This window comes from Pyrgilauda ruficollis, unplaced genomic scaffold (assembly GCF_017590135.1).
Source record: "Pyrgilauda ruficollis isolate IOZ18807 unplaced genomic scaffold, ASM1759013v1 scaffold63, whole genome shotgun sequence".
Lineage (NCBI taxonomy): Eukaryota > Metazoa > Chordata > Aves > Passeriformes > Passeridae > Pyrgilauda > Pyrgilauda ruficollis.
In genome coordinates, this window is record NW_024528044.1 from 3,631,477 (window position 1) to 3,656,318 (window position 24,842).

Sequence of the window (24,842 nt, forward strand, 5' to 3'; positions counted from 1 at the left end):
TAAAAGCATTCACAGATTTATAGCGGAAATGACAGGAACAGGATGTATAAACCATATGACCCCAGCAGAATGAGTCTACGCTCTTGATTGATTTAAAAGTTTATCTCTGTCCTTTGAACAGACACAAAGGGTCAAGCCTTGGTCTTGCTCAAATCAATGAGAGCTTGACTAATGACTTTAATGGCTTCAAGACCAAAGTTTTGAGCCAATACTCATAATCAAATAACAAAGCACAGCCTACAGCATGAACCACTGACCAATGAGTCAGGCTAATTGTTATCCTGCATCATTTCCTTTCTAATCCTGTACCACATCAGTTACACTCTAAGAGAGAAGCTCTTTTTTGTTTAATTAAAAAGCCTTTCCCAGTTTTCTCAAGCTGCATGGTCTGATCCATCCAGAGATTCCTACCTTTAAAACAGGTATACGTAGGCCTGCAGAGAGTGCCTTCTCACCCATAATCTGTGGGAGTGCACCTGGCAGCCTGGGTCTTTTATAGAAAAGCAATGGTGGAAACTCTGCTGGACATCAAAGCCTGTATTTTCTTGAGCTGACAGCAATACTAAGTAATGGCACATCAGTGTCACCAGCACAGCTTTCCCAGGCGCTCTTTTAATACCATCCAAGAGACAGGAAAGTTTACACTGTAAGGAGGTGAGTATTCACTGAAACCAGTTTCCAATTTCTCTTCAGTACTGTGAATTTCTGAGGTCTCTCAGTGTCCTCTGTTGACTTTCCTGTACTTCATTTATTTCTTCTTCCTAGTCGTCTGCTTTATTATAGCATGTAAGGTAGCATCTTGCAGGGTAGTGACAAAAAATTATTTCATCTCAGGAAATCCAGTCTCCTTAGATCATAGAAAATGGAAAGAGTCAGTATTCTCCAAAGATTTTTTTGAGCTGAAAACACAATGATTCATCCTTGTAGCAAGGACCAAGGGATCTCGGACTTTTCAGGATAAGATCCATTTCTGAGAACATGCCTCCCATTTATTGCTCATTGGCACCTCGGAAAAGCTGTAAGTTTTGTCCTTTCTCCTATTTAAAAGGAAAGGTCCTTGCTGCTCTGTATACTTTTGCCTTGCTACAAGACCTGCAGCTTATGTGCATGACTTGGGCCCCTTCAGTTCCTAGAAAATTTTCTTCACTAAATATTACCTGAAATTTTGGGTTGCATGTTGGCACAATCGTTTGCTTCTCATGAGACTATAGCCTGCCTTCATGTGTTCTTTTTGGCAGCAGTTTTCCTCTCTTTACCACCACCTTTGTTTTTGGCTTTGCCCATCCTTATTATCTTTAGACTGTCTTCAAACACACACCCCTGGGTCCATAGCACTTCCCCAGCATGATCTATAACCATTACTGCCATTCCATGGGTCGTGTTACCAAGCCAATTTTATATCCAATTGAGTATTTTACTATCAATCCCATACTTGCTAACCTTATAAATTAATCTGTTATGTAGCACTGTATCAGAGCCTTTTCAAGTCCAAGTAAATTATGTCTCCTTCTTCATCGCTGTCCACTTTCATTGCCACTTCCTCAGAGAAATGAATCAAGATTGTTAAGCATGACCTCCTTTTTGTAAATCCGTCCTGACTACCTCTAACCAATCTATATTAGACTGATATTAAATCAGGACACAGACTCAAAGGGGGCCTGTTATATAAATGCAACCTAAGGTTGCTTCATGTGGAGATGAGAGATTGGAATCATTTATGCACTGAAGTTTGCTGTACCAGGTCTGATGATTTGCCAGTAACTTAATAGTGGCCAGATCCCTCCCCAGGGTCTCAAACAGAACTCCCCTGGAGAGAAAAAAAGCTTTTATCTGCATTTGCCTAGCCTGTTTCTATTGCAGAAGTGAATGTGATCACTGAGGATAAGAACTGATTTTGCTTTTTTTCATCTGTGATTAAGTCAAAATCACAAAGGCATTGCAAAACCCTAATTTTCAACAGAATGTTGTCCCTCAGCTTCTGAGAGAGCTGTATCTGCATTGCCTAAGATGTATGTCAAAAGGCAGCATGGGTGTTGCTCTCGGTACAAATGCAGCCAAAGGATGTCAAGAGGATCTCCCACCTTGGTCCATCTTCCACCTTGGTTGGAGAGCGTGGGTGCCATGTCAACTGCAACAATTTTCCTGATATCCCATTAAGACATGGGATCTTGCTTCCCATGAAACATGTGTCTACTCTAAATACATCACTACTGACTAATGCCAGGAAAGCAAGTTTTTCCTCAGCAAGAGGTGGGGTCAGGGTCTACAAGGCGCAGCTGTGTGAACTGCACCATGTCCCCTTGCTTGCTTGCTGGGCTATGAAGTTGGCAGCCCACACAAGCAAGATGAGGAAAGAGGCTCTCAGCAGTGAATCCTGGGAGAAGTTTAGGTGCAAATTAGGTATGTTTTACGAGCTTTTCTACCTCAATGACTGGAAATACCTCCCTCAATGGTGTAAGCATAGTAGCGGTCTCTTTAGTTTGGGAGGAGAAGGCAAATCCATCCCAACAGTCTGTCTTGAGCTTTTCTGACAACATATGCATCAAGCACACTGAGATCCAGAGGAAGTCAAAGACATCCCTCAGGAAACTAACTTCTGCCTTCTGCCTCATAGCACACCCAAAGTGCACAAAGTGAGCCTTCTAATCTACACCCTGTGGAGGTTTATTGCTTATGTTCTATGTATACACATATGGTTCCCTTGTCCCTTCAAATCAGAAATGTGGTAGTCCGTGTATGGTGGGAGAGATGTTGCTTTGGGAGAGTTCAGCACAGTCAGTGCTGCTGCAGGACTTAGATATTCTGGCAAACATCCACTGAAACAAAGGAAAGAGCCCCAACCCAAACAGTTTGGCTTGTGTTCAAGGCCTTGACCCTGTAACAGCCAGTACAGACATGCTCAGAAAAATAACTTGCAGACACAGTAGGTCAATACAGAGAAGCATAACTTAAAGATAAGGGTTGTAAGGGTATAAAGAAATAGTTGGAGCATGTCTTCCCTGTTTGGAAGAGAAGATTGCTCATGTGCTTTATAATGAAAGAGTTCTGAAGAGAAAGCAAGACTATCATGTACTTCTTATGCAGATATTAAAGCAGAAAGGCAAAAAAAAGCAAATCATGTTGCTAGAGTTCTCATGTTCCCAGTATCTGGTATCTGCAGGTAAAACATAGTCTTGTGATTGGCATAAGATACATCACAGCTACATGAAGTCCCATAGTCAAAGAAACATGGTTTAATATCAAGTGCATCATGTAAACATATATGCAATCCAAATTACCTAATATCTTTAAAGAAACAGCTGTTGAATAAGTATAGACTTTAGAAAATATATCAGACAAGCAAGTTATATAATTTGCAGCAGAGATTATAAAAATGCTTTTCTAAATAAATCTGGTCCTGGGTGAGAGATCAGATGATGGTAACCCTCCCTTCTGAGGGTAAAACCCCATTGAAACAGTGACCTTGCTGAAACTAATGAGAAGTCTGCTCTATATATGCACAATTTGTAGAATTAAATCTTAGACAAATTAGGAACAACAAAAAGTGAACCAAAAATGTAAACAAAACCAGCAGCAAAATCATTTGTCATGACTGTAAGGTTCTGCCTATGATATCTGCATACTGCAGTGAGCAAATAATGAAGTTTTTAAAGGATCAAAAGTACCTTTTCATTATTATGTTTTCTCTGTGTTACCCTGCAGCAGATGAGTTGTACTTGCAGGAACCCACAGTGCACTTCAGAGAAAGCATCCGTGAGAGAAGAGGGTGGGGACTGACATTTGAGATAGGAGATATCCTTTAACTTCATCATTCAGCATCTGCGGGACATTTGCCTTCTCTGCTTCTTTGTATCACAGCTCAAACATCCCCATGCACCCAAAGGGATCTGGCTCCCCATGATAGGCAGGGACTCACACCAGGCAGACAGCTTGAGCGCTGAGTGGCAGAGTCACAGCCGGGCAACACAGGACATGGAACTCCACCACAGTCCTGCCTTGCAGACATCATTCCTGGCTGGCAGTGTCAGGGATACACTGACTTGCACCCATGTGTGAGCACAGCACAAAATTTCTAAATACACTTTGGGCCATTAAAGTTACAATCAAGTTGCTTAAAATATGAAAATTCATATTACCAGAAATCATACCCTGAGAACAATTTTCCCAAACTTCATAAATATTAACTTCAGCATTGGTTTAGTACCAAGTTTAAAAAGAAGCATACAAAGCTCAAAAACTCTTTTGTTACTTTAAAGGCATGGTGCTGAGGTGTGAATTGCCTCAAACATGCACCACTTTGGCTACATGATGCTGCAACGAGATGCAGGACTTTGTCACCTAGTCACGCATTTATTTCCATCACCTAAATTCATGTTCCAATGCAGACAAGAGTTTTCTTGAAATTGAATTATACCACTACAATATTCTAGACCTTTGCTTTGACCATGAGCACAAACCTTCCTTTCTTACAGAGACTACAGAGGGAAAGACATCTCCCTGTAGTCAACACATCCCCCTAAAAAGTGGGAAATCTAAAGTGCCACCTTTGAGAAGGCTCAAAATATCTTCTCCCCATCTATTTTGGTCAGGTCCAGAGTACAACAAAACATTCAAGAGAGTGATAAATTAATCTAACAAAACAATTACTTGTATTTCTCTAAAAGTGTGTTGTGATGCTACTTAGTAGCACTTCTGAGTAATGACACTGCTGCTGTTAGCAGCTGTATTAGCATCAGTAGTGATGTGGGGTACTGTAGTAAAAGTATCACTTCTACTATCCCCCAGTAGTGATGGTAGTGTTACAAGGATAAGTTCAAAGTAGTTGCTGGATTTTCCTGTACTTATGAAAGTGCACTCAGCTGGGAGTGTGCTCAGTTTGCTTCCAACTTCCTTGACCCTCCTCTGCTTGCTTCCACCCATTTTGGTCACTGATAGACTCATTTTTTCATTTGTGCACAAGATCCCACACTGTCAGATGTTAGCAAAGTAAGCAGTTTGGAGTCTTTATGTTAGAATATTTTTTGTCAGTTGACCTTGTAATACTATCATTTGATAACTGCATGTGACACTAGCATTTAACACTCTGTCTGGGCTGACAGATAAAATTCAAGGCACAAATCAGTAACTGTTCCAGGGCCTCATCACCACAAAGATGGCTTGCCTTTTCATGCCATGCCCAAACTAATGCTGCCCAAAGAAATCTGCATAAACTATCAGGAGAGGCTCATCATGGTGGGTCACTTGTTCCCAAATTAGTTACTTTATAATTTGCCACAGTGGGAACTTGATGGCCTTGTAAGGAGCACGGAAGAAGCTTTTCTTTAGTTTTCTCAAACAGCTGATAAATGCTGTGATGTTATATGTCAGAAATAACATTTTCATTGATGATATGGGTGGGTCTGGGAACCTCTGCTCCATACTGTGAGAATATGTCCCAGACCAGGGCTCAAAAAATATTTAAGTGCTGATCACTAACTCAAAACAGTACCATAATGTTAAAAATAATTATAATAATGATGAATGGTAGCACAGTCTTATTCATAATTGTTCATTACAACTGAAAACTGATTAGATCTTCAAACACATCCCATCCATATACCTGACAGCCCTCTGCTGAGCTATAAAGGTGAGTGGCACGTGCTCAGTGAAGCTGACCCATACAGTGAAATGGTTTATGAGGAATGACGATATATGATGAGAATACAAAACTTGATAATGGGTTTATTTATTGATTGCAAATAAAATTCATGAACTGTGAAGCTGGAAACTACACCACAGGGAATTGGTCCAAGAGGACGTTACAGGGGGAATGGGAGAGGGAGAATGTATTACATGTAAACTATGTTAAAGGTTGCCTAAAGGCTTCTGATTCCACAAGCAGAGCCTCTGAGGAGAGGATCTGAAAGCCTTTAATGCTACTAAGGCTTTGTCAGTAAGATATTTGCATATTTTGCCTACAAACCCAAAATGCTGTATTAATTCATTTTTATTTACCTTTCTGCCACTTCTAAAAGAAACCTTGCAGGAAGCTATTAATGACACTGCTTCATAAGAGATAATTTTCAGAGAGGCTTTGCAGGTAGTGACTGAAGGGGGGGAAAAATGTGTGTCAAATTTAGGTTATTAACAATATAATCCTTAAACAGACAGTATCTCAAAGACTAATTCATCTTCAAATTTGTCTGCAAAAACCTCATGATCCTTCACTCTGTGTGCATACAAACTTATATTGCATGTCTTTTTTTCATCATGTTTACCAGAAAGGGAAGAAGGAGAGCTTTGCAGCACTGGGCTGGAGGCTGGGAAACACAATTTTGCTATGACACCTTTATGCTACAGCACCTTCCATTCAAATTCAGGTCCCTTTCTCCACAGCCCACCAGCAAAACCAACAGACAAGCAGCTTTCTCTCACAGACCACATGCAAAGCAACAGGGTAGCAGCAGGAATGAGATTGATGTATTTTGTTCTAAGTTGCACAATATTTTTTGCTTAATGCAATGCCAGGTTCTTGCTGGACAAAGCTTTGGACAAGCTAAATAAGAAGCAATTTTTCTTAAATCTGTGGCTACAAGAAATCAGGAGTCATATTTAATATAATTCTAACGGCATGATTTTTTAACCACAATATGGGAAAAGGAGTCTTGACCTTTTCCCTACTTAAGCATAAAGTACTGAAACCTTTGTGTCTTTCCACACTGAGAGAAGACCTTTTTCTCACGTGAATTGATAATATTCAGTACAAGCTTCTTTTAAACTTTCCTGTTGTTGGAGGTACATTTTTCCTCCCTCTACTCAGATCCTTTTAAGATATAATTTATTAGAGGCTTCCTTCCTGTACTGGGTGTTCTATTTATAATCTTTGTAGTGTCAAAATTATCTCTGAGGAAAAACACAGAGTCATATATGCCACCAGCATAAGTGGCTCCCATTCCACTGCCCAGTCCAGAGCCAGAGCCCTCCTGGGTGCCTCTGAGCCCTGCTCCACACGGACAGGGGCTGGCAGGGAGGCAGACAGGAGGGCACAAGGCAGCTATGGCAGAATGACACCTGAGTGGAAAGGCCTCCGTTTACAGCAGAACCTTGTGTGTGGTCTAGGAGGGTTTTCATGACTCTGAACTGAAAGGCTACAGACATTCGTTCTTCACAGGTGCTGTTTTGTTTTCCTGGGGTTTTTCCACACAAAGTGAGGAAACATTGCATCTGGAAAATTACAAGCTCTACTCGTGCCAGTAGCTATTTCTGGAGAAGCAGCCCTGTGACACCATTAACACAGTTAATTAGTAGCAAACCCCAAAGATGCTTCTTAGATCATGGCACAAAGAGATAGTAGAGAAAGAAAAAAAAAAGAAAAAGAAAACTTTTTCTTTGGGAAGGGATCTTCAAAATGGGATATTCCCTAAAGAAATTAATATGAGGGAATTAGAAAAAAAAAATGCTCAGCAATGTAAGGGTGTCACTGAAGCACAGAATTACAGAATATGCTGAGTTGGAAGGGACCCACAAGAATCATCAAGTCCAAATCCTACCCATGCACAGGAACATCCCAAGAGTCACACCATGTGCCTGAGAGTATTGTCCAAATCTTCTCAAACTCTGCTAGGCTCCATGCTATGACCACTTCCCTGAGGAGCCTGTTCCAGGGCTCAATCACCCTCTGGGTGCAAAACCTTTTTCCTAATATCCAACCTAAACCTCCCCTGACAAAACTCAGGCCTTTACCTCAGCTTCTGTCACTGTCACAACAGTCAAGAGATCAGTGCCTGCCCCTCCTCTTCCTCCTCATGAGGAAGTTGTAACTGCACTGAGGTGTCCCCTCAGTCTCCTCTTCTCCAGGCTGAACAGACCAAGTGACCTCAACCACTCTCATATGGTTTCCCCTCAAGGCCCTTCACCATCTTTGTTGCTTCCTCTATCCACAAGTGCTGGACATACCTTTGAAAACTCACAGCAGCTCTGTGTGGCAGCATCCTTTCCTGCTGTGCGTTACCCTGGGGACGTGGCAGGACAAGATGCCACAGTGGAGAAATCCCATGTGTGGAAACAGGCTTCTCCATGTACCTGTTCATTGTGTGCAGGAGTATTCTCTGGACAGGTCTTCTGTGTTGACATTCATGCCCTGTAGTTCTGATACAACAATTAGTTTATAATCCTTTAATATATTTTTACCTAATTTAAAGTTCAGTGCTGAAAGAAGATTAGGCATATAGCTCAATTACTTAAATGCTTAAGACTCTTCTTATACACCAAAAAGAAGGAAAGTTTAGGGATTTGAGTTTTAATGCCCCGTGATAATCTCCCCACTTCCTTCAAAAACAGCTGCAAAACAAAAAAATTACATAAAACATTCAGGGCCAGAAACTTTCTCTTTGCTGCTCTTCAGAGGTCATTTTCAAGGTTTAATCCTCGTTTGCAGTCCAGTAAGACAAGCAAACCACAGGCATGGTTTAGTGGCAAACACGGTGGTTCTGGTTGAACTCGGTGACCTTAGAGGTCTTTTCCAACTTAAATGGTTTCGATTCTTTGACCTCCAGATATCTGGACAGGTTAGTCTGGAAGACCATGTACCTAATTCAGTTGCCATGCAAGTCAGTAGCTGCAAACCCAATCATTCACCCCCCTCGTCCCTGAAGGATTGAGTGCATCTGCTTCCAGAGGCACACAGGATCAGCAGGACTGGGATGGGTCCAAAGATGATCATCCTCATCATGATCGGCATGCTGCATGCCACATCTGTCACCTACTGCCTTGAAAAAAAGCAGGGCATGTCTTTGCTGTTACTGCATTGTGTATTGTTCATGATCATTTTCATTTGGGCAAATTGCCTCCAAATTTCTTCTTACCCCACTATAGCTCTATAATATTTGGCCTGCTGTTTTGATCACCAAACTATGCACACTCTGCTCAAAAAAACCATACCTGAGCTTTTTGGTTTTCCTTTATTTTGTTTTGTTTCTATTGTATTCAACAAGCTACAGAGATTCACTAGAGATTTAGCAACTGCAGTGCAGGCACTGTATCTATACCATAAGCAAAAGTAGAAACAACTAGAAAGCTTCCTGCACTTCGTAAAATATTAATAAAAAGGTTCTAAATAGTTGTCTAGTTGTCATATACCTTGCTAAAAACTACTCTTTGTTGATTAACAGAATTATAGTTGAAGTCATATTTGTCCAGTGACTCCTTTGTGCTTTGTTTTTACGTGGTGTTATGATAGTTTCTATTTATGTTTCTCTCTTCAGTAAGAGAAAGAATTCAACAGAGAGGAAAAAAGTATATATCTTGTTTACAAATATACATACAACAGATATAGCCATGTACAAACTCTGTCTTAAGATTTGGTCTCGTCCATCTGCAAAACTTCACAGGAAAAGGAAGAAAACCTATTTTTGCTATATTTTCCAAAATAATTACTTCACCTGCTAGTAAATTTATTATATCAAATTGTCTGTTTATTTATATATATTAATTTTTTATTAAAGGAGCAGTACTAAAAATAAGAAGTGGAATAACTATATGCAATTGCAATGTCTAAAGAGGAGACATCATATTGGAAAATAATTAGCTATTCAAAAATAATCACATTAAACTTACTCTGTACAACAGACTAAAATAGAAGCCATTTTAGGCAAATGCCCCTGCTCCTGTTAAGACATATTTTGTATAGCTAGGATCCTAATTTTAATCCTTTCCTTCTGGGTAACAATGCTAGGTGTTATTAAGGTTAACATCTCCTTTTGCATTTATTTTAACTCTTTAATTTAATTTATAATGTCAAAAAATAAAACTGAAATGTACTCACACTTGTAAGAGCTTTGGAATTTATGCAGCAAGATTTTTTGAGACCTTTTCTCCTGTTAAGTTTCAACAACACACACTTAGCAATTCCCTTCTAGTGTTTCCTTTCAGCGGATCAGCTGCATTAATTTAACTCCTCTACTGTGATTTGTAGTTAACAAAGACTACACCTGGGGAGAAAAGGAGCTTGGTGAGTGAGTCTGCCTTTTGCTATCATTTGCTTGGTCTGAAGATAATGGTGGCAACACTGACAATGTTTAAAAAAAAAAAAAAAAAGAGGGGTACTTCAGATTTGCACTCTAAGAAACACATGACAGAGAGGAAGATAGAGGTTGTTGAGGAAAAAAGCTAAGAAAATACGTCAGCTTTGAAAAAGCATCTTTTTACCTAATTTTTTTCTGTTGGGATCCTATTCCAGATGTTTGACTAATCCAAGCAGCCAGTCCAGCACTGCACTATCACTATCACCATTACCTATATGAGGCCCCACCACAACTTTCAGTTCTCCACACTCCTGCACCACCCTCATCTTCCCACACAGCAGCAGAAAGGACCGTTCAGCTGGCCAGTTTGCTGGTGTCAGAGGCCACGTTGCACAGGAAACAGAAGGGTATGAGACCTGCAGACCCTCTGCACCCCTGGTAAGTGCTGGGATTGAAATAGGCCTGTCCAGAGAAGGGATCTGGGTGTGCATGTGCACAAGTCTCTGCATCACCCCCTATTACTGCCTTTTGCTGCCTTGTACCCCAAGTGGCTCTGGAGAGCCCTGTTCCCATGGGAGAGACATCTCTCAATAATAATGTGTGCCTCACAATATAAATAGCAAAGAAGAACCTCAGTCTAATTTCCAGAAAAACTTGGGGGTTTTTTAGTTTTTTGGGGGATTTTTTTGGTTTTGGTTTTTTTTTGGTTTTTTTGTTGTTGTTGTTGTTTTGGTTTTTTGGTATTTTGGGGGGTTTTTTGTTTGTTTTTGGTTTTTTTGTTTGTTTGTTTTTTTGTTTTGGTTAGGTTTTTTTTTGTTTTTTTTTTTTATAATCTAGGCTTTCTAAACAGCAGGGAAGAAAAGGACATTATTCAACTCCTTCACAGTAATGAAAAATCTGTGGCTAAAGCACAACCTACTAAATACTTTAGCTGAAAAACAAAACACCTGAGCACACACATAGCACCATTAAAAAATCATGTAAATCTACACATGATTTCAAAAGTGCCCAAGTTCCTTAGGATGGGTTGCACTAGAAATGTCAGGGAACGGCTGAAAAATTCCTAAGCCAGTATCCAAGAGCTGAGGGATACATTCTACTGTGGGCCACTCTCTCTGCTCACATGTGAGGCTGAGGAGGGAGGGCTATGCCACATCCCAACAAGACAGGGACTGCAGTGAAGGCTGCCAGAACAGTCCCATACACCCAGAAGGCTCTTCGTGTTTGCCTCTCCACTGCCTGCAGCACCACAAGAAGCTGAAAGAGGCATGTCATACATTCTGTGACTCCATGGAGATGGGTGCAAGCATCACCGTTTAACATCATGGGAAGTAAAATAAATCACACACACAGAGAAAAAAAAATATAGGCAAACAAAGGAAAAAGGAATATTTTTGTAAAATATCACGGCATCTCAGATACAGCATTGTGATCTAGAAGTTATGAGCCATTGCCTAATACAGTTTGTACCACTTGGTGGCAACACTTCCATGTTTGATTTATTGAACTTTTCTCATAATCTTCCTTCTGATACTGAAAAGGACAAGTGTAGGCTCTGGTATGTGCAAATAATTATTGCAGAGAATAAAAATAAAAGGTTTGAATGGCTTTGGTACTACTTTCTGTCCAGGACTCCTACTAAATTCTTTTCAAGATTACATTGTTTTATAGCCTGAGACATTTCTAATACAAAAATTTCACATTCCTCAGGCATCAGTGAGAAGCCCTGTACAGCAATTTCATCTTAAATACTGGCAGAAGATAATTTTTTTGCAATGTGCAACCACCACCATGACAGAAAATGTTGACCAGCTGCTTGCAGTGCACCAGCTCCTCAGGAAAGACAAGTTAGATGGCTACTACTGTGCAGGTTTCTCCACTGCAAGTATGTTTTAAGACTGCAGGTAGACAACAGAAGGGCATTCAAGCTGCAGTCTTGCATGGTGCACAAGCAACAACCATGAAATGGCTCACTCTTGCAGTTTAAGTTTGATCTACAAGACTCATTCTTCCAGCAAAGATGCTCGGTGTCCCCACCTGCTCAACTCTGGGCACCCCACTAAACCTGACAATCAACATCATTTATGTCAATAATTTCTAAATTAAAGGATGTGCAAACTCACTGGCATTGGGTTCATATACCTGCAGTTTGTGGCATCCTGTTCTGCCACCTGTCTCTACGCTAACATGTCACTCTAAGGCTATCAAGGGCCGGGCAGGGTAGCTTTGGAAGCAGCCCGAAGTCGCTCAGTGGCCCAGGGGTGGTACTGAGAATGGGGATGCTCCTGGGCCTGTTACAGTCATGGGTGTATTTTGGTAGAAAGCAGTCCACAGACAGCTATAGGTGAGGCTCATGTGCTGCAGCAGCCTGCAGGAGTGCTCACCAGCCCAGACCATGGTAGCCTCAGTAAGAAGGGGGACAATGCATGTGGCTCTGTAATGACCAGGTGACTGGCCAGGATTTAGGAATGCTGAATGTCTGCAATCATTATCAAACCAGGCAGCAGCAGCCAAGTGACTAGAGAACCCAGGCTGCTGCTGGGCTCCCTGGGTCCTCTGCTGCATTTCAGCTTCCCTCCATGAGACTTGCAACTACAAGCCCCCTATGAGACATAGGATTTTAAAAGGGTTTTTAAACTAATAGGTTTTTCCACCCACATTGAGCCTGTAGCCCAGGTTGCACTCGCAGTAGAAGGAGCCAGGGGTACTGATGCAGCTGTGCTGTCAACCATGCTCCTGCTCCACACACAGGTCTGCCTCAGGAAGACAGAACAGGCACAAGATCAGACACATGGGGGACTCTGACTCTGGCACGTCACTGTCACTGCAGTCATAGCCACCAGGACAACCCACACAGACCCAGCCCTTCCAGCCCCAACACTAACCTGTTGATCTCCAGTGCAGACATGAGCACTGTGAAGGGAAGATTTCTGAACTGCCTTCTAATTTACCCAAGTGCTAGATCAACACTGAGTAATAATTGATAATAGCTTGAGCTGAGTAGGCATAAGCTTGAGCTCAGCTGGAATGTGCTGCAGGAGCCCGATCTGAGTGTCTGTGCAGCCAGAAGCCCGTAGAGCCAATGGGAACTAGGCAGCAGGGCAAGCAGGAAACAGGCAGAGCACTGGAGGCAAAGGCATCAGGTGCAGGAACACATCAGCGTCCTGGGAAGCAATATCTTGTCAGCCTGGACTCCCCCAGCCCAGCAAGCTGAGACTCACCATGGCACTAGTGCAGTCCCTGGCAAGGAAACACTGCCTGGAAGAGGCTGGCAGCTGCCTTCTGCCCTTCAACAGATGCTGAAATGGGTAAGGTCTCACCAGACTGCTGCAGTGCCATGTCTCCAGCAAAGTCTGCCAGCATGGTGAGGGACAGACAGGTCCCGACCTGTGCCAGCGCAGTCATGGTGCAAAACAGCTTCCTGGCTCACAGCCAGACACTCCTGAGCAGCACCACATGGCCAGGGACCACAAACACAAATATGCAGTGGATGCCATGCACGTGTCTACATAGGAGGTGATCCTGATAGAGCCACATTAAAATATATATATTGATCTGTGAGATGTATATATATATATATATGTGTGTGTGTGTGTGTGTATGGCTCTGGGATGTGCCATCCAGCCTTATCACACCCAGGGAACCCAGCTCCACATTTCCTGCTCTTTAACATTTCCATCACTACTACCACAACATCCTGGCTTGGGCCAGAGCTACCTGGCACAGGTGAAGAAAAACACATGCTTGCGATGCTTGCAAAACTTTCCTTATCTCATATCGGGAAAGGTGAGCAAGTGGAAAGGGCACCCATCCCAACACCTCCCCATTGGGGAGATTTCTTCCCTGCCCATGCTACTCTCAGCAAGGGCAGCCACACTGAACACCCCTCCAAAGGTAATCTTCTAGCCCAGGTGAGAAGCAGGCACCTGACACTGGCAGCTCTCACACAGTACTGAGCTAATCCTGGAATTGTTTCCTAAGCTGCCTCATGAGCTCAAAGGACTCCAGCAGCAAGATGTGTTCCTCCAGCAGCTGTGAATCCATGGCCCACAGTGAATTCATGTCTGCCTGCTGGGTGTCCATGGAGCATTATGTTAACTGCAGCATTCCAGGCCTGGGTGGCCACCACAATGACACAACGGTCATGGGGTCGTGCATGCATCATGAAGAAGGCAATGCAGGGGATCTCATTGTGCAGGGGCTGCAAGCCCTCCTGCATGCTGAAGGCCATGTTCACCGTGTACTGCTTGGCCAGTCCCCTCACAGTGCCCTGGGTCACTGGGATGCTGTCTAAATCAAAGGACCACATGGCAAACTGGAAGATACTGCTTTGGGCAGCTCTCCTCAGCTCCAGTCTCCCCTGGGATTTGCTGCATTTTGCCAGTTCCTGCCTAAAACTAGGGCTTGACTTCTTGGATTTTTTTAAGGGCAGAAAATGAGACAGTATAAAGCACAAATGAAATCACACACAGGGCGGGGGTTGAGCCAAAAACCCTCTTTGCACATATGGATGCTACTACTTCCAGTGCAAACTGGGAGAGTGTTTAGCAAGTGAAATGTCAATTAACATATTTTGCTTAACTTGTGTGTACGTAAGTCTGGGATAATTTGGCCCTAGTGGTGAGCAAACACTTTGAGTCCCCTTGGGAGGATGCCCAGTCCTGGGCTGTTTTCTCAACTGCTCCAAAGGTCTCCAAGATATACCCACTACTTTGTCCATTTGGTGCCTGCGCTGTGTTTAAACTGGGATTGATTTAAATCTCTCTGCCCTGGGAGGAAAGAGGCTGGTGCTCATGGGTTTGCTTTGTCCTTCTTCCCTAGGAGACTCATGCAGAAAGGGGCTCGGGCTCCACCTCATGCCCTTTAATTACAGCCCAGTTTCCCTAATCATTCTGTAGCTGTATTCAGCTCTATGTAAAGTCATTTATTAAATAATGGGGACACTATTTACTGAACCCATAAAGACTTTCTGGGCTGTGCACCAACAATTTAGCACTTTTAATGAGAAATACAAGCTTTGGATTAATTTTTAAGCATTCCTTTGATGTCCAGCAGCTGCTGGGGCTGGAGAGTATAGTGCTGTGCTTCCAGATGGTGCCAGGATCTGGCAGAGGTAGTACTTGGAGGTATGCCTTCAAGGGAGGAGAAAAGAGCAAGAAGTAAGGCTTGGATTCAGCTTGAGAGAAGCTGGGGAGGAAGAAATCCATCTGAAGAACTTTTGACAGCATGCAGAAAAGCCTAAAATCAGTTTCCATTGCAAACTCACAGGTAATAACCACGAACAAGGTGTACATGGGCAGAGAACAACCTGCAGTCCCAGTGCCACACTCTGCTGAGGGTCCTGTAGAGCCATTCCCATCCCACATGGCTCATGCTTTTCTTAGATCACAGAATATTCTGAGTTGGAAGGGACCCACAAGCATCACTGAGTCCTACTCCTTAGTGAATGGCCCGTACAAGGACTGAGCCAACAACCTTGGTGTTAATAGCACCATGCTCTGACCAACTAAGCCAATCTCAGGGCCACCAGGAAAAGCACTTTGTGAGCCTCTTCCTGAGGCAGCAAGGCCTAAACTGTGCAATCCTTAGGATGCTGTGCCAGATGCTGCATTTTCCAGGCCCGAGCAGGACTGTCCAGTCTATTTCCTGAGAATGGGAGGCCATGTGCTGACCCTACATTTGCAGCTCTGCTTGGGTCCCAAAGGCACTGAGGAGCCTCAGCCTGCCCCAGCCCTTATAGAAACCCATCATGGGGTTGCTGCTGCAGAAGCACAGGTCTGTGTGATGAAACAGGCAATCTTCAGAGCTGCGGTGCTTTTATCTATTCCTCAACTGTCAGGAGACAGAGCATAAATGTAATAGCACAGAAATCTCAAAATCAGCAGTGGACAGAGCAAACTGAGACTTTGAGTCTTAAGATGGCAGGGGAGAAAACTCCTTTGTGCTGCTGCACAGGGTGATGCTGGTCAGGATGCTGGCCAGAGCTGGGTGCTCTTGCCAGTGGGGATGGCAGAGGGATCCATCCCTTCAAAATGCCAAGCCAGCTTGGGGAAGGCATGCCACCTTCAGAGGCTGGGGTCTCCCCCATGTCCTCCAAAATGGCCTTGTCTACATCTTATGGTCATGATTTGCTGACAAGGGGAATGAAAGGAAGCTGAGATTCCAGCAATTTTCATGTGTTCCCTGGGCACTGACACAGAGGCTAAGAAAAGGAAATATAATAACAATGAAGGGAAAATGTTTAGCTTATGATATTAACATGATTATAGCAGCAACAATAGTATAGGTTCCAACCTTACATAAAATTTTGATGAACTGCCAGTTTTAAAAGTGAAAGAAAAGTTTACAAGAACTACTCATAGTATTTAATATTAATAATAAACATTTATGCTGAAGTACTGATATTCAAAGTCATTGAATTTATGATAACATTAGTTAACTCGAGTCCTTTCAGATGTGTGAATTAATGACTCAACTGAGAATTACTTAAAATATACTTGGAAAGCAACGTGGGATTGCAAAGGGGAGAAAATGTTTAATGGACGTAGCAAACACTGACTCTCAGACACATGTACATTCTTTTTAATCAGAACATGAACTTTTGAGAGAGGAGAGGTTCCTGCCTTTAAAACCATATGCCCCCAAATGCTAACTTCTGATACTCCACTGTGTATTTCTTCAACACTGCCTTTTTTTTTTTTCCCCAGTATTATTTCCATGAGTAGTGAATGATTGAAGATGACCTATAACACATTTCCTAGGAAACAGAGAACCCAACCAGCTTCATGGCTGTTCTGGACAGGAGAGGAAGTTGCTTCCTGCTATATCTTGAGTCTAGATACAAGGGGGCATCACACTCACGATCGCAATTCTTGAATTTGAGACAGGAAAAAGAGGATGAGAGGAATGCACAGCTTTAGGTTTGGACAACAAATAAGTGTAACCTGCATGAACTATCTTACAGTAAGCGGGTTCAAAAGGCGATACCGATGCTGTGGAAAATGTAGGTTCAGCTCTGCGCTGCCCAAGAAGATGAGAGGCGCTGCTCAGCACAGAGCAGTGCCAGGCAGCAGGATCCTCCTGAGGTGCGTGCTCACCAAGCCCAACCTGCTGTGCAGTGCGTGCCTGTGGTAACTGCGAGTGCATCATGACCAAAATAAAAGGGCGAAATAAAAGGGAGAACAACTGCGCATGGCATGGTTAGGCTGAACTTCACCTGGTCTAGTCCTGCAACAATGCAAGGTAGTGGTCTCTATAGCCTTTACTGGAACAGGACAGCCTCTTACCTCTTCCCTTCATGGGATGCCTTGACCATGCAAGTTCCAAAATAATGCTTACATTGCCATGGCACGGAACATGTCATTTAACCTGGCTGGTCCTTGCTCATTGTTCCAAGAGAAAAAACAAAAACAACAACAACAAAAAACTTCTACTTACATCACTTCTGGCAGACATTTCTCCAACCAAATCTTTGGTAAGCGCAACTCTATAGCATCTTCAGATAGTCCAGTGGTTCAGCATCCCAGCCATAAGAAAGCTTTTCCCAACAAATGACTTGTAACTTCCTTGCTCCAATTTTATCCCATTATTTGTGTGTTATGCATCACAAGTACAGAGAACAAACTACTTATGATGCTTTTACTTCCTCCTTCACTTGCCTTCCCACTCTCCTTGTTCCTGAAAGGAACAGTACCAGATCTTTTAGCTTGTCCTCACACGTTATAGTTTGTAGATCACAGACCATATTTATTTTTTCCAGTGACTGATAGGGGAACATTTTTTTCCACATCTTTCTTGAAGACAGAAGCTACAATAACTGAGTTCACACAAATTTCCTCTAGAATCAATGAAAAGATATTAATTCCCTCAGAAATGTAACAACTTAATGGGTTCAACAGAAAGGTCACACTCCTCCCTCATCACGTGGACATACTGTGTAGCCTAATACTGAGGATCTTCTCCTGTGGGATGAACGAAGCGAGTCTGACTGTCCTTGGGTAAGCCTCGTGTCTGACCTTTGGCATCCTGCATCCATGCACTGACAGACAGGGATCAGAGAAGGGTAGAGGGCAATTCCTCTCCCCCCTGTTTTTGTCTCAGTGTTGGCTTTGGCTGAGGTAGTTAATTTTCTTCACAGTGTCAGTTTTGGATCTGTGCTGAACACTGGGTTGATAATACAGAGATGTTTTGGTTATCACTGAGCAATGCTCATACGGAAAAACCTTTTCTGCCTTTCGTACTGCCACAACGGCAAGGGGGCTGGGGGTATGTGGGAGACTGGGAGGGGACACAGCCAGGACAGCTGACCCCAAGTGACTTTCTTATAAAAGAAGCAGCTGGTACCTCTTAACAGTAGGCATTTTCTCCCTGGCTTAGAGCAGGGGATGGTGTTACCATGTATCACAGTCATGACCACAGGTCACCCACTGAACCACTGTATAGGTGGGACAGGTGTCAAAGCTGGCGTGAAATACAGTGATTAGTAAATTAAAAGCAGCCTGCTGTCACTGCATGCCACATCAACCCCCAAAGACTACATCCTAACCAGACCATCCCCAGGCACAAGCTGGATCAGCACCGTGTCCCTGACAGACAACCTCTGGGTGCTGCAGAAGAATGCCAAGTCCCTTTTAGGAAGCTAATCAACCTCTAGGTTTAGCAAAAGGGCACAATGACAGTAACCATTGTCTTTCATCCACTTTAACAACTCAACATCCTCTGCCAGGGATGGGATAATCCATCCTGAAGAGGATGCTCTGCTCTGCTCCCTCTACCCAGGGAGCTGTGAACCCATGTAACCACAAGTGATTTTTCAGAGCTCTACTAGTTTGGACAACAGGGTCCTTCTTACGATGCTTCTCACCAGCCCCACACAGAGGGGTTTTAAGAGCCAGTTACACCCTTGACTCCTCTCCTGTCAAGTCAGGTCCAGAGTGTTGGCTAAGATCAGGGATGACAAACTTCCTCCTCTCTAGCAGGACTGTGGGTGCCCAGCACGCTGGCATTGACTCTGTTTGATGCCATGCAAGAACTGCTGTTGACTGCCATTGACCCAGCGTGGTTTATTTAGCATCTCCAGCTTTGCTTATAATAAGCACACATGCAGATGAAATTATCCCTGCTTTCTACAAGACAGATAAACTCTGTCTATGCCTTGTGGAAGATGATGGGAGTTTTAACCAACTCTGAAGTACTCCATGGAGACAACATTATGTGGGAAAGGGGAATCAAGTTTTACTAACCTCTCTTCCACTGTCATGCTCCTTTGCAATTTTCAGTGCAACCTCCGATATCAGATGCATTCTCAAGAGTCATGAGAATTGTCAGTGCAAATATATTTAGCCATATCCCATTGGGTAGGTGGGGGAGGAAAGAAACCCCTAAATAGCTGCAAGATAACAATTACTGCAAACATTTGCTCAGAGAAAGTTTAGTCAGAGTTCAAAGTCCTTGGCAGCTGGATGGCCAACAGCCAGCTTCTTCTCAAGCTGTCCCTAGAAACCTTTACTCTTTGAGGAGCATGCTCAGAAGAGAAACCCCTCTGCTTTCCATAGCTCTTCTCCCTATGCTCTAAGAACTCCTCAGTCTAAAAGAAATGCTTAAATAAATGGCAAATTATTTAGACATCTCTTCCCTCTCTAACAAAAAAAACCCCACAAGTCAAATCCAAGCCCTCCATGATAGAAACCATGTTTTAAATAGGAGACGGGAAATTCTCACTCTTCATAAGATTCCAAAGGAATCAGAAAGTTCACAGCTCTACCAAATGAGTGAAAATGCCCTGGCTTTCATTCAACTGCACTGTTAGTGGGAGTGAGGAGAAGTCTCCCACACAGCCACAGGAGAAAACTGTGGGATTCAGGCTGGAAAAGTAGCAGGGGGAGGATGTGAACACTGTTAAAAATAAAACTTATCGGACAACAATTGAATCGTGAGAATGTTATCTGGTTCAGCAGGAGCGTAAAAACAAATGGGCATTTCAAGATGAGAGTCACTAGCAAGGTAAATAACTTCAAAATAGCAGGAAGTGACCAAGGGAATGTGCCAAGCTGAGGGCAACAAAAAAGGGCTCTCCAACAGCAGAAGACAGTCATGGATACAGATTTCAGTGTCACCCTACATGCAGCTGCGTGGCACTGCACCCACCCCTTGCATCCCTGGCTACAGTAAGACACAAGACTGAAGAGATTTGCACAGGACAGTGCTTAACATGACCCAGTGTTTATTGACTCCTGTGACATTTTTTTAATAGTAACAGGAACACAAAATGTGATGTGTGGTAAAATACTACTAGGGGTTTCTTTATGAATCCAATGCAAAGTGCCAGCATTGTTGACCAGCATACAACCTGACAAGAGAAGATGTAGTCATAACTCACTCTCAGATAACTGCTGGGAGTACATCACAGTCAAAGTAGAACTAGTCATTTGCCTGCAAATAGACACATTTTCTTCTAGATGCAAGTGGTGTTAGAGCCAGCTATTTTGCAACAAGAAATACATATAACATATTCCAATATTTTAAAAAACACACAGGACTAAAACTGCTTAAAAATAGAAGGGAAAAAAAGAGTGGAACTTTTTAGACACTATTTCATAGAAGTCATTCTTCACAGAACCAAAAGTAATCTAGAGAAAAAGATTTATTAGAGGCTACTTTGCTCAAAAGACCAGTGCTCACAGGTTTAAGAATAAAAAGTCTCTTGCTTTTCAGCACTGTCTCCTGGCCTTTTTTCCTCCCCGCACAACAAAAACCTCCTGTTGAGAACTGCAGCTTAGTAGCTCTGCACACTTTTCCTATGCAATTGAAAAGGCAACCATGTTTTTTAGAGCCATCAAAAAGTTGCATGACATGACACGTACGTGCAGCATGAAACATCTTCACAGATAAGAACAATGAAGGCACGTTACCTAAAGATTAAAAAAAAAAAAAAAAAAAACAAAAAAACCCAGAATTTTTGGAGGATTCAAAAACCTTAGAGAAAGCATTCCTTTCCACAACTGGCTGACAAGTGCTGTTTAGCCATTTGATTCAAACAGTTTGCTATGAAGACAAAACACAAGGAAAAGGCCTCTTTGAAATACCCTCCCCGTGTGTAGATCACACATGACCAACACCCCCCTACACCCCACCCCCAATTAAACTACAGCTTCTTCAAGGAGATCATCCTACTGGAAACAGAGTAAAGATCTGAAATGGAGGACTGAGGAACTGGTTTCAAGTTCTCAAGCCCTCAACTTTTTTTGCACTTGATTACAAGTGTTAATAAAGACAACACTCCCTGCCACAGAATAATTGCTCTGTCTTCTATATATGTCATATAGATGAGGAAGATATTCACAAAAAAGAAAGTATGTATTTATTTACAATAAATGCAACTATACTGCTCCATGTTCCATTCACCACACGTGTTGCTGACCACTGCAGAAACCTGGTGGTAGCAACAGTGATAACTGAAGTACCTTCCTTTTTCAGCCCTTACACAAAGCTTTTCCCCTTCCACCACATTGTTTTTCCACTGTTCCAGCCTCCAGTAAGATGTGTACTAACAATGCTTTCTAGTTCATTTTTAAGGTTACAGTTTCTAGAGGCAAAGCACTATTTGCTCTGCTCTGATTTTCCTCCTTTTAAAATCATGTAGGAGTTTCAAATTTATGTGCCATTATTAACTTTGAATAGGTGTATTCCATCACCTTCTGTAAATAGTAATGCTGTCTTTTCCAACACCTCTCACATTTCAAAGGATTACCTCTCTCTCAAGGAAGAGCACAAACTCTTTCACCTCCCACATGAACATTTCAGAATGAGAATTTCAAGTTATCATTAAGTTTCCTTCAAGTCTCTGGTGTTACTTAGAAGCAACTGTAGTAGAATAATGTTTTTCCTAACATTAAAGGACATTTATCACGTTCTTTGTCTTTTTCTAGTCTTGAGTTTTAAGGATATTAGTCGTACATGTTCCCTCATACTCCTCTCTTAGGGTGCACAGTGGTCAGGCCTATACAACCTTAGCTGGATCTCTGGAAGAAGCCAGAGAGAATAAGGGGTTTCTTAGCACTGCTGTATTTACATTCAGCATTCATGGGCAGGCTGAAGGATGCTCAGCTTTTCTTTAAGACACAAAACTGCTTTTAAAAATACTCCATTTTCTATTATCATTTTTTATGTCATGAAAGTTACTTCTTTTCTGTCCTATGCAGCTGTTACCTTTCTGTCACCGACATTTAAGCTGCCATGGAACACTACTTTTCCATTCCCTAGCTCAAGTGCAGCCCATCACAGCACAACAATGCAGCAGAGCATGGGGAAGCAGTGCAGGGGACAGCGGTTCAGACATACCACCTTCACCACCATGGGCAGGGGCACAGGAAATTATGGGACACTGAAGGGGACATCTGTTTGGAACATTTAATAGGGTCTGACATACACACTGACAGCATGAGATAAAAATTAATGCAAGTGAGTGTATTAGGTTGAGAACAATTAGTGTGAGTGATAAATACATTCACTGCCAGACCCCAGCTTCATTAAGAGCTATTCTGAACTGCATAGTAAGTGCTGGTTGTAGAAGTTTAGACAGATTGGGAATAGGTCACCAGTTACTCATTGAGTCTAATAAGTCTAAAAAAATAATGGAGAAAAAAAATGTGTGCTTTGCCATTGAATAACTCTGATCTCACAGCCTGGGCACAGCAGTAGTAGTTACCTGCCATCACAGATCAATTGAAACGGAATTGCAGTTTCATTCAAATTACATATGCATGCAAAATTAAACAAGTGTTTTCACTAAGAATATGCAGCATAAATCAAGTCCAAGTTACCCATTATTTATCATATATTTGTCAGACTGCCAGACATATCTTTCCCTTTCAGATTCATATCTATGTCACACAGAACATAGCAGATGGAGAAGTTGCAAAGCAAACACTTCTCTACATATCACTGGCCTTAAGGGCCAATGCATTGTATGCCATAAGCCTTCAAGTTTACCAGATTTTTGGGAGAAAACAGCTGCTTTACTAAACTGTGAAAATAGAAAACGTACAACCCAGCCTGCTCAAAACAGAAAAAAAAATGGTTTTATGAAGTTGTGAACAGATACATAACTACTTTCCCCTCGGTCCTGGGACAGAAAGGGCAGTACAGCTGCAGGGCTAGAATGTGCCTCTTGAAGAGCAAACAAAATCCAGAAAATATGATGACTGTGTAGACAAACATCTGAGAAGTCATGTTTCTGAAGAGTTGAACCAATGTTCTGCACAGCCAAATGATGAACAATACACCAAAAGGTCCATTTGGGACAAACCATAAAATGCTCTACAAACATCCAATTTAATTTCCATGTCTGGGAAATCTCTCTCTATCCCTGTCAGCAGTCTGCCAACTGATTTTAAACTTGCAAGGCTTCTTCCCATTTAGCTAGAACTTTTTTTCCCCATAAAGTGCAAATAAGACTCAGTTTTTTACTAGTTCCAATGACCATTATCTTAGTTACAAAAGTGATCAAAAGCCAATTGGCTGAGCCACTACCACTAGGCTTGAGTATCACATACTCTTTTTTTTTTTTTTTTTTTTTTAAACCCTGGTAATTTTTTCCAGCAAAAGGCAAAGAGCAAACAAGTCTTTCTTCTACCAGATGCAGCATGGCAGGAGGCTGCCTTAAGTACCATCAGCATAAGATGCACGTGCTAGACACAACTTGTGCATAAAAATGTTTTGCCCTTATTTGCTGGAAATGGAAGTCATCTTTGGGATCTTATTTCCTCACAAAGAGTTCATGAACAGTTGATTAGTCTTCATTAAGAGGTGCTTCTCTCTTCCTCGCATCTACATCAAAAAGAAAAAAAAAAAAAAAAAAAAAAAAAAGAAGTGGTTGAACCAGGGGATTCTGACTGTATTAATTTGAAAACACAGAAAACAGTTGGTTTGTTTCCAATGGACAACAGTTTCCATTTCAGAATCATGGCATGAATCCACTATGTGGACTGAACTGCTACACGATACCACAGCATGTTAACATGGATAGTCACACAAAGATCTTGTACATTTGTCATGTTCAAATTGAAGATGACTCATGCAATGCTTAAATGGCCCAATAAACTCTGAGACCCCAAATCAGTGATACTTTTCCCCCACTGCCTCTTGGCCCCTTTTTCATGATCCTCTTTAAGGGTGATACCAGTATTTGCTTTGCATACAAGCTACAGAGATGACAACAGTCTGTTCTGCAAACCATTTGACTAATTACAACTTTGCCCAGCTGCACACATTTTTAAAAAGATAAGTGCTCTCCACACTGTATTTTGAGGAGGCAGCCCCTGAAGACCAGATCTTAAACTGCTCTGAACAGCAACCCTTAGATAATGATCCCAGGTAGGGTGTTGGAACACATCCGGACAACTCAGTCCATGACTCATATGCCATTACTACAGCAGCAATGCAGTGTGGCTGCCATTAGAAAGCCAGCTCACCTCTTTGTGGGCTTCTGCCCTTCACTAATACAGACAACCCTATTAATTCCGAACATTCAGAGAACACAATTATTAAACTGTCTGTGAAAGTCCAAACAGGGTACTAAACAGGGTTTGGAGAAGGCAAAATATACCTCCCAAATAACAAAAGAAGAGCTGACTCCCTGTGATTGGAGTAGCCACCCAGGGTAGGAAAAAAATCTCAGACATTTGGGACTCCAGTCAGAAACTGTCTCTCCCATTCTCCCCATTTTGTTCATCAGGGATTCTAGGGCCAGTCCTGAATCGCCTGTCACAACTTCTCCACTTTGCATAAAATAACTTACTAGCAATAACAGGAGAAAAAGCTTTCTAAAAATGCATTACATAT

General features: G+C 42.3%; 1 protein-coding gene and 1 long non-coding RNA gene across 2 annotated transcripts in view; one reads left to right on the top strand and one right to left on the bottom strand.

Annotated features, from left to right (window-relative positions):
• Positions 1-407: 407 nt before the first annotated feature.
• LOC121362537 lies at positions 408-12,029 on the top strand. The gene is made up of 3 exons (XR_005956521.1): positions 408-654; positions 10,217-10,439; positions 11,712-12,029. It is a non-coding gene; the product is annotated as an uncharacterized LOC121362537 (long non-coding RNA).
• Positions 12,030-18,319: 6,290 nt separating this feature from the next.
• The window catches only part of EGLN3 (egl-9 family hypoxia inducible factor 3), a 30,274-nt gene continuing 23,751 nt past the window's right edge, over positions 18,320-24,842 (bottom strand). Inside the window, exon 5 of the mRNA XM_041484103.1 lies at positions 18,320-23,828. Within this exon, the coding sequence (XP_041340037.1) occupies positions 23,791-23,828 (38 nt within the window). The 3' untranslated portion in view covers positions 18,320-23,790. The remainder of the gene's footprint in view (positions 23,829-24,842) is intronic.